This window comes from Pteronotus mesoamericanus, unplaced genomic scaffold, assembly GCF_021234165.1.
Source record: "Pteronotus mesoamericanus isolate MK-2021 breed Mesoamerican mustached bat unplaced genomic scaffold, CSHL_Meso_final contig_25, whole genome shotgun sequence".
NCBI classification, from domain to species: Eukaryota; Metazoa; Chordata; class Mammalia; order Chiroptera; family Mormoopidae; genus Pteronotus; species Pteronotus mesoamericanus.
In genome coordinates this window covers 20,331,538-20,347,629 of record NW_026555105.1, presented here as the reverse complement: position 1 = coordinate 20,347,629, position 16,092 = coordinate 20,331,538, and the positions used below count along the sequence as shown (strand labels likewise).

Here is a 16,092-nt window from a genome sequence, read left to right as displayed (position 1 = left end):
GAAACATTTAAATCATTATGTAAATGGAAAACTAGTACATTTTGCCATTAGTAACAACTATAATAGCTACTACTTATGTAAAGCTTATTATGTACCAGGTTTTATCCTAAGTTCTTTATATGATAAGTTACTTAATTCTCATAATAACTCTGCATGGTAAACACTGTAGGTAGTATTATCAATCCCTTTTAAGGTTAGGAATTATAGAGGTTAAATAACTTGCCCAGATAACAAACTAGCCAATGCCAGAGCTAGGATATGAATCTAGGTGGTATGATTCGAGGGCCCATACTCTTGGAGTGTTCTTTTATAAAATAGAAGGCTCTTAAGAAAATGTGGGTATAAAAAAAAAGTATATTTCACTTAACATTCTCTTCCATATCACCAGTCATACGTGAACTCCACTTTTAGAAACATTGATTGAGGAAATTGGTTTGGCAGTTTCTTGTACATTGGAAATACTCCGGAGAAGTGTTGAGTGGGGGAGGGTAACTAGAGTTCATTAAGAGTTAGTTGAGATCTTACAGAAGTGTTGTACCAGGTTATGGCTTGCTGAAAATTCTGGATAAACAGATCAGCAAAGCATTATGTTAAGTAAGTATGCTAGTGAATTGAAGCGCTATGCTGCAAGGAGGTGTTTGCCAAATCCAGCTGGTTCTCAGAATCCTCTGGGGATCTTATTACGTAAACAGATTCCTGGGCCCCACCCCTGGAGTTTTTGATTTGTTAGGTGCAGCATAGATGAGAGAGCCCTGTGAAAAGTGGAGTGTTTGATGCACAGTAAGCAGTCATATTGTTGATAGTAATAACTATTTTACTGCATGCTTACATTGTACTGACTGTTTTATGTAGATGACCTTATTTAATATTTCTCATAACTCTTTAAGAGGTAGGTTCTGTTTTTATACCTAGTTTTCAGATAAGGAAAGAGACACTAAGAGGTGTCTAATATGTAGAACCAGGATTTGAACTGTCATCTTCTTAAGTATTATCATTCTGTCCCGTAATGCTGTTAATCATCGTTTATTTTGGCAAACAATTTTTGAGTTTGACACCAGCTGTTTGCAGCTTTCTCAAATTTCCAGGGATTTCATTTCAACTCTCGGTTTCTAGAGAAGCAAAGCGCAGGAGACAACTAGACTTATTCTCTTTCACTCTCTCCATTTTTTAGAAAGGGAGGCTGTGGAAGCGGAATGTGGCTTGCCCATTTTTGAAAGTTGGTGGCAGAACTGAGATTAGGCCTCTTAGCGATTAGGCCTCTTGACTTCTGGTTTTGGACTTTCATAGCAGCACAGAAGAGCCTGCCTCCCAGAGCCCAAGTGCAACTTATCTGCCTGCCACTGTTGTTCCCCATTCATGCCCTTCGGGTACCGAAGCTCGCTGTCTGTGTCCTTACGGTGTTTCTTGTGCTCTCCCGCCTGTGGTTGGTAGGTGGCAAGGAGACAGCGGGCTTGGGCAGCAGCGGGCCATGAGGCAGAGATGAAATAAGGGCTCTTGGGGGAAAGGTGGAGCGATGAAAGCCTGTAGCTCCAGGGTGTGAAATGTGAACTTGGTGCCGACATCCAGTGCGGGAGCTGGGGCACCACAGAGGTGGATATGGTGTCAGTGAGGCCAGTGAGTAATTTTAGCAGTGATATTTTAAGGATGACTTGGGGAGACCGGTACGTTTCCCTCCCCCCTCCCCCATATTCCCTGAGATAACATTGCTATGCAGTAATTTCCTAACTGCTCTGGAACAGGCCTAAGAAATCATCCCAGGGGACTTGGGGGCATATCCTGCCTTAGGGAGATGTGCTTACTGCCATTATACTTTAGCTCCATGTTTTGGTGGGTTTCTTCACAGCACTCGTGAAAATCAGGAAAGAATTGATTTGTTACTTTTTCATTCTGTCCTCCACTAGAATGTGAGTTCCCTGAGAGCAGGGACTGTGGATACCCGCACGGGTCCCTGCTCTGCCCCCAGAGCCTCACATCACAGCACAGGCACTCCAACTGCGGCCGAGGGGGTGAGTGACAGTGCAGGCTGAAGCGCCCAGCCTGTGTGCCTGGCCTGCGTTAGAGCCTGGACATTCAGAGGTGGAATGTGAAGCAGCCCTGTCCTCAGAGCTTTCACAGGCTGTCTGGTAGAGCAGATTGACATAGAAACGAATTAGTCAGCCTTATGTTCATTGAACAGTTACTTCTTGTAGGTGCCTTGGAGGATGCAATGGATTGCAAATGGCAACGTAACTACCTTCAAGGAGCTTATAACTAAAAAAACTTAAAATGGCAAAACAAGAAGCCTTTTTTGTTTCTAAAAACCCAGTTTCCTTTCCTTTTATGGAGTATGGGTGCATAGTTGCTACAAAGTTGATTTTCATAAATCACCTTTCCCTCTCCCAACTGATTGTGAGAATTGATCCCACTGGAAAATGTCTCTTTCATGGTTTACTTATTAGAGATTTCCATTGCTTTAAAATTTATTTTAACATTGATTTTTTAGAGAGAGAGGAAGGCGGGGAAGAGAGAGAGAAATACTGATTTGTTGTTCTACTTATTTACACATTCATTGGTTTGTTTTGTATGTGCCCTGACTGGGGATCGAACCTGCAATCTTGGCATATCAGTACAACGTTCTGACCAACTGAAATACCCTGCCAGGGTCCCCATTGCTTTTCTTTCAAAATGCATGTCTCACCCTGGCTGGTGTGGCTTAGTGGATGGAGTGCTGGCCTGCGGACCCAAAGGTCAGGGCACATGCCTGGGTTGCAGGCCAGGTCCCTAGATGGGGGCGTGTGAGAGGCAGCTGAGCAGTGTTTCTCTCACACATCGATGTTTCTTTTCCTCTCTTTCTCCCTCCTGTCCTCTTTCTCTAAACATAAATAAATAAAGTCTTTAAATAAAATGCACATCTCTCTGCTGGGTAGATTTAGAGATAGGAGAAAAATAGGAAAAGAGGCATTATTTTAGAATGAAATGAGCCCTCAGATATATATTCCCAATACTTTGTTTAATGAAAAGAAAAAACCAAAAATCAGAGGCCTGAAGGCTCTCTAATGTGCCTAAGGTTATAGCAATTGAAATCAGCTGGGTGAGAGCAGATCTCTGGCTCCCTTCCTGTTCAGTGTTCTCATTCCCACATGTCCTGGGTATATTCAAGAAAGAGGCTGTTGTCCACTTGTCTAGGATGTTGTAGAACAATAGATTTTTGTCATCGTTTTATGGTAAGCATTATTTGAAAACCCCATTTCATGGACTTCCGTCACTCACATTACAAGTTCTGCTATATTGGGTTTCACTATGCTAGAAATCCTGGCTTTATTTAGGAAACATGTAAGAACTTTCACAGTAGATTAAACATTCCCTTTTATAGAGGTCAGCTTGGTGGGGTATAATTTTTTTTCTAATGATTGATATTGTGCAAAGCATTTTAGAAGAGCCACTTGTCTTAGATCCTGTGGTGCAGTCTTCTGGATCTCTTCAGTGATGGCACATCTTCATATTTCAAAGATTAATTTGCTTTTAGAAGTTGGTCTAAAGTCATTTGGAACTAAAACTTCAGAGTAGCCCAAGATAATAGGTCTGGGAACTATTTTGTTTAATTAAAAGTAAAGAATGAGTGACTACCTTGAATGGCCCAAAAATGGACTTTAAAAGCCATTCCAAGAAAGAGATTTCAAACATGTTTTGAACAGTTGCAACATTGTCGGGATTAAGGAGAAATTTCCCAAGATGTAAGTTAGAGTGTAAGAATCTTAGTGTCCAAGGTATAAATTCTGTTATTCTTACTATGTTCATTCAACAAACATTGACTGAATGCTTGGCCTTATACTTGCCAAGGTATCTGTTAGGTGCTAGGGATTGATGGAATACCAGCTCCCACTGTCATAGACTAACACAAGGAAATGAACGTCTAAATAAATCAGCTCAATGAAATTCTGTATGTACTGTGATAGAACTATACACAGAAAAGAAGGGTCAGTTCTGTGGGTTCTGAGAGTTGAAGAGATCTATTGAAAGGCTTTATAAAGAAGAGATCCTTCAGCAGAGGCTTGAAAAGGAGGACTGAGTACTTCTAAGCAGCAGAGAGATAGAGGACACACGAGGAGGGATATTGAGTTGAGAACCAGTGTTACGTTTTGGCAGCTGCCAGTAGTTGATTGTGATTGGAGGGTCATGCATGAGAAGGGGCAGAAGATAAGGCTGGAGAGTCAGGCAGGGTACCAGATTATGAAGCGCCTTGTACTTCTTGCCAAGGCATTTGTTATACGGCTGTAGGTAGGCAGTAGGAGCCATTGAAGATTTTTCAGGAAGCATCATTATCAGATGTGTTTTAGAAAAATAATTCTGACTGCGTACAGAGGATGGATTAGAAGAATGAGACAAGAAGCCAAAAAGACTGTTAGAAGGCTGGTGAATGGTATAGGTAGCCGATGATGTGGCTTGTGGTATGGGCAGTGGAGATTTGGAGAGGAAGCAGAATAGAGCTTATGGGGCAACATAAGCATGTGAGAGGGTTTTTTTAAATTGATCTGGCCATACACTTTATTCAAAACAACAGCCCAAGGGATAACATTTTGTAGTTAGTGTTAATTATGAGATTAATGACAGAGTATAAATTCTATGAGAATCAGAAAATGCTTAGGAAAGAATATCTTTTTATTTTGTTTTTGAGTGATTTCTGTTTCTATAGAAAGGAAGAGCAACAACAAAATATTGGCGTTAGTTTGTTTTCTGTTGTGTTTTTCATAAATACAAAAAAAAAAGGATTTTGATGCATTCTGTTTTTACTGAGTATCCTCATACCGCATACTCATTATTCGCTACTCTTGCGTCATGGTAATCCACCTTCGGAGCGCTGCTGCGGATCAGATGTGCCTTTGTCCTAGTGGGGTGAATAAAGACATACTGAAATACTAGCTAGCCCTTTTTTTTAATTTTTTAATATATTCCTGGTATATGAATTTCACTTTAAGAAAGGGATTTAGTTTTAACTAGTGGAGATTGTTCTGGGATGTCTGATTGAGTTGCTTCCTCCTTCCAGGGTGTTCCTGAAAAGAAAGTACTTCCCATCACTGTCCCCAAATCACCGGCCTTTGCATTAAAGAACAGAATCCGAATGCCCACCAATGATGAGGTGATTCTCTGGGATAGGGGTTTCTTCTTCCTTCTGCATAATCAATCTAAGCATTGTTCTTTCTTAAAACTTAATGGAATTCAAAGGCAGTCATTCTTGTCCAGGGTTGTCTTTAACAATGGACGTAAACATTCGATCATCACTTTTGCTCCTCCAAGAGCTAAGTCGTTGGTAAGGGTATGAATTTTCTGTGTTGCAGTGGTAACTGTTTGCAACTTACTGGAGCATTGTCATGTGGATCAAAAGTTGCTGATCCCTGTACTCTATTTTGCCTGTACTATTGTTACCATTCACTGAGGGACCTTTTAAAAAAAATAAATAAATTATTTATTGATTTTAGAGGGGGAGAGAGAAGAACATCTATTTGTTGTTCCCCTTATGCATTCATTGGTTGCTTCTTGTATGTGCCCTGACTGGAGATCGAACCTGCCACCTTGGTGTATCAGGGTGACGCTCTAACCAACTGAGCTACCTGGCCAGGGACTGAAGGGACTTTAAAATTCACACCACGCAGTTACCTTTACCCTGCCCTACCTTCATTAACCCAAGGGTTGCAAAGGTGACTCTGCGGATGGTTCATGAAACTGGAATGTGTAAACTGTCATTGATCAGGCTAGTTTCCTGTTACATCTCTAGTTTATCCATAAATATCAAGAGTTAGGGTAATTTTATAGCAGATCTCAAACATGAGCCTTTTTATAGGTTCATTCGAAACTAAAATACACAGTAATCTTATGTTACCAGCTTGAACCCAAACAACTTACTTGGTCCTATTCTGGGTCTGGCACCCCATTAACTCCAGTCACATGTTTTAGTGGAGTCTAGATGGAGGGGGGGTCAAAGAGGAGGCCAAGGTGTGTGCTTGGTTAGTTCCTTCTGTCCTTTATTTTGTTCACAGTGTTTGATTTCATCTAGTTTTTACAATCTTCTTCTAAAAGACTTTAGATCCTTTAAGAGTAGCTGTGTTAGTCCTTTATCAAATGCTTTCACATTGGTCTCACCCCTGTGAGTTGGTAGGTGCCTTTGATACATATGGAAACTAAGACACCTAAGAGGTTGAGTGACTTGCCTTAATTATTGACTTCTCTCATATAATGTCTTCTGACCACACATTCTGAGGAGGTGAGAGGTAGCAGTCTTGTTTCTAAACGGCAATTTTTCTTGTAGGAAGAGGAGCCGGTAGTGATAAGAGCTCAACCCGTGCCACATTTTGGGGTGCCTTTTAAGCCCCATATTCCAGAGGCAAAAACCGTGGAAGTGTGCCCTTTCTCTTTTGACTCTCGAGACAGAGAACGTCAGTTACAGAAGGAGAAGAAAATAAAAGAACAGCAGAAAGGGGAGGTAGGTGTTTCCATTTCTACAAGTAGCATGATCCCTCAAAGATAATAGTTTTTGTTGCACTTTTAACTATAAAATCACTGACTTCTTTTGATCCTTTCTTAAGAACCTTATGAAATATAAATAGGGCGAGTAATTTTAATAGCCTTTCTGGCACAAGGAGGTTTAAGTGACTTGCCCGTGTTTATCTTGCCATTGCTGGCAATATTGGGAGGAAAACCAAGGTTTCCTTTTAAGCCCGTTATTCTTTCTGCTATGTCATACTGCTCTAAAACTGGCCTTTCCTATTTTTTAGATTTAAAATCATCCAAGTATTCTGGTACAGCTATTGCTTTCTGGCTAGAAAGGCCTTATCTTAAATCTTGCTTTTTTTTCTATCAGGTACCCAAGTTCAAGGCACTTCCTTTGCCTCATTTTGACACTGTTAACCTGCCAGAGAAGAAGGTGAAGAATGCAACCCAGATTGAGCCTTTCTGCTTGGAGACTGACAAAAGAGGTGCTCTAAAGGCACAGACTTGGAAGCATCAGGTGAGGGGTTGGGAGAGCAGCTAAGATGTTAATGGCTTGTGTGGTGGTTTGTTAGGATGGGTAGACCTGCTACATTGAAAGTCATTTAGGAACTAACACATTGGATTATTTCAGAGTCTCCGCTTTCAGAGTCAGGGGTCAGCAAACTTTTTCTATAAGAAAAAACAGTAAATACGTATTTTAGGTGTTGGAAGCTATATGTGATCTGTCATGTAGTGTGTGTGTGTTTCAACTCTCAAGATTGTGGCGATCATTATTAGCTCAAGGGCTGTGCAAAAAGAGGCTGCAAGCTGGCTGAAGTTTGCTGATTTCTGCTCTTGGTGCTCACTTGGAGAATGTGAGAACTATAGACATCTTTTGCATCAGGAGTTTATTTAAGATCTTATCCATTAGAGTTGTTTATTAAAAGTGCATTCATTTCTCTTGGTGCTTTGATAAGAAATAGTATGGTGAGAATAGATTCTTGATAAGGTATGCTGTTTTGTCAACATAGTGTGCTGTTTGCTCTTTATAAAAGAGGAGTAGTTAAAAACAATTAATTGGTTTTGACCAGTTTAATTGGAATCTAATTCTGCCCTATCTAGAAAAAATTTTTCCTGAATTCCTAAGTTTGTCAGTATTTTTATATTGTCACTTATCTTGGGTTCTGTTCAAAAGTGACTTTGGGCTAATTTTTATAGGAAGTTACCCCTCTTGAAGCCAAAGAAATGTGACTGCTAACGTGACTGAGTGCAGGCCCCATTGGTGTGTTTTCTAGGAAAACTTAGGATTGTTGCTTTGAAAGTACAAGTGAATCTTTCAAGGACCATGACACAGAATGTCTGTGGGAGGTATTTTCTATAGTAAAAAAAAATTTTTTTAAACTTTTTCAGACATACAAAAGTAGAATAGTGTAATGAACTTTCATGAACCTGTACCCTGGTTCTATAGTGATCAAAACATAGAAAATCTTATTTCACCTGTAGTTCGATCTACTTATCTCTATATTGGATACTTCTACCTACACATGATTACTTTGAAGCAAATCCTAGGTATCGTCTCATTTCATCTAAAAATACTTCAGTATGTAGCTTTAAAATTTAAGGATTAAAAAAAATAACCACAATACTATTATTGTAGTAAAAACATAGGTAATCCCTTAATAGTGACAAATAGCATTCATATGTGCTCAAATATCTCAAATTTTTTAAAAAATAGTTGAATTCAAATCAAGATCCAGATAAGGTCCACATATAGCATTTGATAAATCGCTAAATTCCTTTTAATCTATAGGCTCGTCTGCTTGTGTTTTATAGGTTGAATAAACTGGATTGTTTGTCCCATAGGCTTTTTATAATCTGGATTTTGGTCATTGCATTCCCATGGCGTTATTTAATATGTTCTTCTATATACTGTATTTCCTCTAGATGAATAGTTATGTCAAGAACCTTATTTAAATTCTGGTTAGTTTCTTTTTTGGGATTGGGAGGGAGAATACTTTATAATTGATCACACCTAGGAGTATATCATGTCTACTTTTGGGGAGGTGTTAAGATAAGGCCTTAAAATTACAGCTGACTTTTGAACAACATGTATTTGAATTGCATGGGTCCACTTACATGGGGATTTTTTTCAGTAAAAACTGTAAGTGTATTTTCTCATCCTTATTTTCTTAATATTTACTTTTCTCTAGCTTAATCAATTGTAAGAATATCGTATATAATACACACAAAATATATGTTAATTGACTATTTATGTTATCAGTAAGGTTTCCAGGCAACAGTATGCTATTAGGGGGTAAGTTTGGGAGGAGTCGAAAGTTACAGGAAGATTTTCAACTGTGTGGGCAATTGGTGCCCTCATCCCCGTGCTGTTCAAGGGTCAACTGTATCTTAAAGATGCTTTCTAGTCCTCAGTGGATTTAAATGTTCTATTCATTGTAAAGGGGGTTTTGACTGGGGATTAGATTAAATCATCGCTGCCTTTGTTGATGGTACAGTTAGAAACACTAGAACGTGAGTCATGGAGCTGGTGGTTGTGGCCAGTGGTCTGACAGACTCTCTTCCTAACAGCTGGAGGAGGAACTGAGACAGCAGAAGGAAGCAGCGTGCTTCAAGGCTCGTCCAAACACCGTCATCTCCCAGGAGCCCTTTGTTCCCAAGAAAGAGAAAAAATCCGTAGCTGGTAGTATTATATGTATTTTTGGCGGGGGGCGGGGGGGGCAGCATTGTCAGACTTCCCAGGGAACTGCTTGGGACTCAGTAGTTGTGTCTGTGTGATGCGGTGCCATCCAGAAGCATTTGCCTGTAGAGGGTCTCGTGTTTCTTCCCCCAGGCCTGGTCTTTGGCCTTTGCTGAACCCAGCAGCCAGGTTGATTTGCAGAATGTGTTGGGACCAGATTCAGAGAGCAAGAGCCTGGGCAAAGGCAGCTGGCATTTCAATAACAGTTACAGGCTTTGCCCACCTAAAGAGTAACCAGCAAGTGAGGGAGGGAGAGCCAGGACCTCTTTCTGGGGTTCACTCTGAAGCAAGCCTTGGCTACAAAACATTTGATTCCTTAAGCACTGGGCAGGATGTCAGAAAATGGGGATTCTTCTAAATCTATCTGTCTCACAATCACTATGTGGCTTTAAGCAAGCTACTTGACCAGCATGGGTCTTGCTTTTCTCCTAATTGGTTAATTTCCAAGGGCCCTCAAAGTTTGAAAATTCTAAGACTTTGTGTGTTGTTTACTCCACCTTTCTTTCCACAAGTCTCCCTTAGTGCTCAGCCTTTCTCTTGCCATGCATGTCTGTGCCTCTTGCTGGATCTGTAGGCCAGGGGTATGCAAGTCCTGCTCGAGTACCAATGTTCTCTCTGTTTCTGTACTCAGAGGGCCTTTCTGGTTCTCTAGTTCAGGAACCTTTTCAGCTGGCCACTGAGAAGAGAGCCAAGGAGCGGCAAGAGCTGGAGAAGAGAATGGCCGAGGCAGAAGCCCAGAGGGTGCAGCAGCTGGAGGAGGCCAGGCAGCAGGAGGAAGAGCAGCAGCGGAAGGAGCTGGCCAGGCTCCGGAAAGAACTGGTAATGGGCTGCCGGGCTGCTGGCTAACCCTTGGCTGCCCCTGTTTTGTTTTAGCTGCATTTTTTCTCGGCCCAGAAAGGATCTCAGGGGGCTATAAGGACATCAAAGAGGAGTGAAAGCAGGACATCTCACAAATCAAGGTGGTGACAAAGTTGAGATGTGAATGAAGCTTAAAATGTATACATTGTGATACATGTATCTGCTAAGTTTGAGTCATAATTTTGGCCCTTTTTAGGAACCACTATGTCAGTTACAAAAAAAAAATGCATTTCTTCTTAGTATTGAATTCAGACAGAATTTCTATCAAAGGTCTTCATGTGGAGGAAATCATAATGTACACAATGATACATTATTTAACTTATTTTTATTATTTCCTTAAGGCTTAAGAAAACCAATGTATTTTACAATTAGACAAAAATATTAGGGAAGGACATGAGAATTGGGCAGGAACTGTATTTTCACTTTCCTCCTAGTACTTGACTCAGATTCCTTGGAGTCATAGTGCATGTCGATCCCCATGACTCTGCTAACACAAGCTTAATGGTTTAAATATTAGTTACCCAAAAGGAAGCTTGATTCACATTAATGGAGGGCAGCAAGCCATGTTAACTGCATCAAAGAGGAAAAGGCCAGTTTTAGATGAACTTCATTCATATGATTAATAAAAGGGAATATAGAAATACATAAGTTGTTGAGGTTTCGTCTAAAAGTGCTAAGCTAGCAGCTGATGCAGCGGTTCGCAGAGGTGACCGGCCGCGGGATGGCTCTCAGGATAAACTGTTCGAGGGACTAGCTTCTCCGCAAAAATCAAGCTATTTTCCAACTGAATGAAAAAAGCAATGTAATCCCCACTCCAGATAGACTCACAAAACCAAACCTTTTTCTGCCCTCGGGTTTTTTGATTTTTCTTCAACACGTGGTGCTTTTTTCTTGTGTTTGTCCCCATCGTGGAACGGTCCCTTACAGCGGGTCTCAGTGTGGCCCAGCCCCGGCAGTGCCGGTAGCTCCCTGTACTCTGGCTTGCCTTAGGGTTGATGAGAGAGTGCTCAGAAGGATGGAGGGGACCAGGCATTCACCCAGCAACCCTTCCTAGTTACTGTTTCGGGGTTTTTTTGTTTGTTTGTTTTTTGTTTTTTTGGTCTGTGCTTTTGGTTATATTAAGACTCAGGAAGCTTGAGACTGTACTCTAGCCAGTTTTTAACATGTATCTCTTCTCTGCTGAAATTGAGTGCAGCCTTATCGCACCCTAATAATAAACACTCAAACTGGAGATAGGTTTGACATTCTTTAGTATAAGCTGAGGGATCCAGCAAGACCTGAATAGAAACCTAGTTGGGCTCTAGAGCTCAAGCTTTTCCATCATACTGTGTTGCCTTTTTCCCCACCTCTCTGAGTAAGTGACTGGGACCTGTAAAGCTGTGCAAACATTTTCTCAAGGGAAAAATAAAACCAACTCTAAGTGTAGTTTTCTAACATCTAACATCCTTATCAGCGGTAACTTTATTTCCCTTCCTTTGCAGGTGCACAAGGCAAATCCAATACGCAAGTACCAGGGTGTGGAGATAAAGTCAAGTGACCAGCCTCTGACTGTGCCTGTATCTCCCAAGTTCTCCACTCGATTCCACTGCTGAACTCAGCTGCGAACTATAGGCACAACCTAGGAAAGGAGCTGCATTTTCCATCAAACCAGGAACCTTCTTTCTTTGGCACAGGGGCATGGAGAGAGCCCATTTCTTCAGACTTTTGCCTGCCCGTGCCTGACAGAGCGTACCTAACAACTGCTGGCTCTGGCTGCGTTGGGAATGCTGACCTGCATTAATGAGACTCAACTCATGTATGTCTCAGTCGGACTCCATGTCGCTCTTTCCTTTGAACCATCCTTTAAAGTTGACCTTTAAAATGGGTTTTAACTTTGACTAGAATTTAAAGTCTTTATATCAGTACCGTGTAATTTCCCTTCCCCCTTCCCTAACTCCCTGCCCCCCCCTTTTTTTCTATTTTAAATCAGAAAATAAAGATAGTTAAATATTGAGATAGGATTTAACTTAATGGCTTTGATGAGGAACCATCGGTATATCAGATTCTTTTCTCTGCACAAAACAAATTTAGAGTTAAGGAGCCCTTTGCTCTGAGGGGGAAGCCTCAGTGACTGCACAGGAAGGGGAAGACTGCAGGGACCGATGGGAACTCACAGTAGCCATGGGCCAGCTGTGGGCGGAGCTGCCGCTAAGGCATGTTCTCCCCTTATCCTGCTGACAGTAACAGGGAATGCCGTGCGGCACACATTTTAAGTCTTCCAGTAATCCAGACTAGAATAAATATGGTTTTTTTCCCCTCTCTGTTTTTGTTATTTGATGTCTTAAAATTTGCTAAGCCCCTTTGGAGGAGGCCACATCTTACTGGGGAAATGGGCACTTTGAGAGGAGGGTTGAGGAGCTTTTAAAAGCGCAGGCTCTGTCCGTAAAGGAAAATGGTTTGTAGCTTTTTTCTCTCCTATGTCAGAATATCCTTCCAGAGTTACTGACTCCTTCCCAGGAACTGTTCTGGAAGACAGTCATGGACTTTACACCTTCGCACAGACTGTGCCTTTGTTCCTAAATGTGCTTTTTTCTTATCTGATAAACTTTAAGACCCAGCTCAAGAAATTTTGTTTTCATAAATCCTTCCTCGACCATCTGACCTCCCCAGATAAGGATGGTCTCTTCTAGTGCCTACCAAATGTTTCTTATGCATGTCTGTAGTACAGCAGTTACACTACTGAGTTACTTGTACTTGTTTACAAACCATTAGAGACACAGATATCTAAGATTATCGTAGTTACCTCTGATATTTCTTGTAGCTGGCACAGAATTTGCTAGGTCCATATTGAATAGTGTATTTTCTTTTGGACTTGACATTATGTATGAACTCTGCTCTGTACCAGACATATTCTGCCCAGGCCAAGTCCTAGGCTCCATATGTAATATTAAACCTGTTTTATATTCCTTTTGTTTATTCATTCAGTGAGCGCTATGTATAAGCCATTGTAGATTCAGCCAGACATGATTTGCAGATCCCTGGGCCTCCTGAAGGCCCACAAAATGATGCAAGATATGGTTCCTTTATTTACTGCCTTGATGTGTATGGTTTATAGTTTCATAGCTGCTTATGTAGTTCATTTAACAAATAATTGGTGCCAACTATATATAACTTGGTGTTGTGCTAGTCTCTGGGAATACAGTAGTGAACAAAAATAGAAGACCTCGTCTTCATTGAGTTTACCTTTTACAAGGGGAGACAGTTAATAAGCCAAGGAACTGTCCTGCTCCGTCAGGTGACGAATGTTCCCCTGAGTGCTGTGTGGAGACAAGACGAGGGCGGAGAGCCGGGGCTTGGGAGGTGGGAAACAGGGAGGCTGAGGAGGTTCTTGGTGCTGTCCGAGAGCTGGTAGTGGCTTGGGCGTGTGTGGTAGAAGTGGAGGTGGTGAGAAACGATTGGATTCTGGATGTATTTTGAAGCTGTAGCTGGCAGTACTTGCTGACAGATTGGACATGGAGAGTAAGAGAAAGAGGGGAGTTGAGGAGGGCACCCAGGTATCAGCCCCAAACGGACGGAGTTCTCTGTCCCTTGTAATCTGAAAAAGCTGCTTCTACCCCAGTCCTCATACCTTGTGGATTCTTGCGGGGGGGGGGGGCGGGGGCAGGGCTTCATTTTTCTTTTTTTTCTGGCCACCTCTAGCTTTAGTTTTTCCACTTTCTGTTCAGTTCTTGATCCTCCCTCTGTCTGTTCTGTGTAGCTTGTCTCCCTACCTATACCAGCCTTTTCCTTCTAACAGGTCACTGTCACTCAAATACTTCCATCTAGTATTGTTTTTTTCGTTGTCCATTTTTTGTTTTTGATTGTTTCAGGTAGGAGAGTAAGTCTGGCCCTCAAGTTGAGGGGTTTGGAAAGAGCACTGTTGAGAATTGTGGACCTGTGGGATCCCTTCCTCTCGTTCACTTCATTCTGGATTATCTTCTCTGGACACTCCCTTGGCAGGGTGGTGATATATGACGGTCTTTTAGAGACAACAAAGAGGGATTACATTACTTCAGAGTAAATAGCTTGAAATGGAGACGTAGCTCTCCATTGCATTGCCTCTTCCCAGAATTTCTCAGTTTCCCAGAAGCTCTGTTTCTCAGCACAGTCTGTCTAGTGTTGAGTCCTCTCTGGACTACCTCACATGACCTTTGCTTTTCTAGTACGGCCTCCCACTCCCCCTGAAACTCAAACTGTCCACTTTTATTTTGCAGAGAAATTCAGATTCTTTATCTGTTCAAGCCATGTCCTGGAAGGAGCCTCTCAACACTCAGAGGCCCTTCTGCAGTTTTGCTAAACAAAGAACATATCCAATAGGAATTTACTGATTTCTGAGAAATCTGCCTGGCCCATTTCGCTTGGCAATTTCACCAAGCTCCCAGCTCACGTGCAGTGTTGGAATTCCCACAGTTTCTGGGAAGGACTCTGTTTCCAGTGTTGTTTTGACATGGTCAAGGTTTCCCTTTGCTAAGAGTCCTGTGCTAATTTACATAACAAGATTATTGTCCACTCTTGCTCTGGCTGATCACTTTGTCCTCGTGTAATTGCTCTGTTGCCATCTTGACTGCTGTTTTCGTGCATGCAGGGTCTGTCCCACAGCGTCTGTCCCTGGAAGGTGGAGCTTGACTGGTAGACGGGCTGCGGTGGCAGTTGCCCCATCATTTAACAGAGATGGGACCGGCACCCGAGTAATTGTGACACAAGATAAGATGTGACTGGGCAGCGTGAGACAGAACGAGTGCGGATTCTTTTTGGGGGTGAGGTTGTAGTTCTTAAAGATGTTTATTTTTAAGTAAAAATTACAAAAGTAATACTGTCTTTTGGAAACAAAACAATACTGATTGTGTGGAACAAAACACGAACATCTGTTCAGACTCTCTATTTCCATCCCCCAGGAGGAACCTGGAGGTAACAGTCATGTATTCTTCCAGAAGGTTTTTTTTTAATACATACATGCAGATTTATAGAGCATTTGTCTTTTTATAACAAAATGATTACAGCATTCTGCATTTTAATATTAATTTGTTCTTTGAAAGGTTATACATTCATGTGGTTCAAAATTCAAAAGCTGCCAAAGTAAAGTCTTCCACCTTTTCCTCCAGCTGCTCAGCTCCCCTCCCGAGAGAGTGCTGCCAGGCGTGTTCCCTTGCAGAGATGGCTTCTGCATATATAATTTCTACCCCTTCCTTCCATTTCTTTTTACACAGTGTCATACTCTACACTCTACCTCGCTCTTTGCATGATCTGCACTGAATGACGTGGTTCAGCTGCTACCTTAGGCATGTCCTGGCTGGCTTCTCGGCTGAAGTCTGAAGCCTCTTAGGAGAATCTAATGACATGAAAGCAGATCTGTAGCAGGGTCTTGTCCCTCCATATATTATCCTGGGCTGGTGACCTGAGGTCCAAGGACTTGGGGGCAGGTGTGCAGCACCTGGTCTTTCAGCTCCCAGCTGAGTTGAGCCTTGGACCTAATTGGCTTGCGTACCTGGTCAAACCTGTGTATCCCGTTAGGTAAATCTTGACATTGCTTTCTTTTCAGTTCCCTTCTGAATCTTCTCTGCTGGGGAAGTTCCTCACTGCTGAGAGTAGCAGTTAAAAAAGCGGTTAGCCATGTAGCTGGGCTCCTATTTCTGCACAGGCAGGCTGAGCTACAGCTTGGTGGTGTGGATCCAGGTAGGAGTTGGTCAACATTTGGAATCCTGAGCTGCCATCTGCCCTGCAGCCTGCCGGGATGGTCGGTTTAGACAACATATAAAGTTTCCTGGATACGGGACAAACCCAGGCCTATGGAAAGAGCAGGGAGGTTAAAGTGTGTGGTACTCTGAGCAGTGACGAAGGCGTAACCAGGGAGCTGACATGTTTGCTCTGTCGCCAAGAATTCCAGGACAGTTTGTTATCCAGCTGAAGCCAATGTAGTTGCTACGAAAAAGAAGCCTAGGGACAAAAGCATACTTTTTTCTTGTTGCCTTGGTCTTCTCGCCTACCCACTCTTTTCTAGTGCTGTACGGAAGGTT

At 42.0% G+C, this 16,092-nt stretch overlaps 1 protein-coding gene across 1 annotated transcript in view; it reads left to right on the top strand.

Moving 5' to 3' along the window:
• Nucleotides 1-11,807, top strand: part of TPX2 (TPX2 microtubule nucleation factor) — a 35,680-nt gene extending 23,873 nt beyond the window's left edge. Inside the window, exons 11-16 of the mRNA XM_054573446.1 lie at nt 5,024-5,116; nt 6,284-6,457; nt 6,836-6,982; nt 9,034-9,145; nt 9,834-10,021; nt 11,542-11,807. Of these exons, the coding sequence (XP_054429421.1) occupies nt 5,024-5,116; nt 6,284-6,457; nt 6,836-6,982; nt 9,034-9,145; nt 9,834-10,021; nt 11,542-11,652 (825 nt within the window). The 3' untranslated portion in view covers nt 11,653-11,807. The remainder of the gene's footprint in view (nt 1-5,023; nt 5,117-6,283; nt 6,458-6,835; nt 6,983-9,033; nt 9,146-9,833; nt 10,022-11,541) is intronic.
• The last annotated feature ends 4,285 nt before the right edge of the window (nt 11,808-16,092 follow it).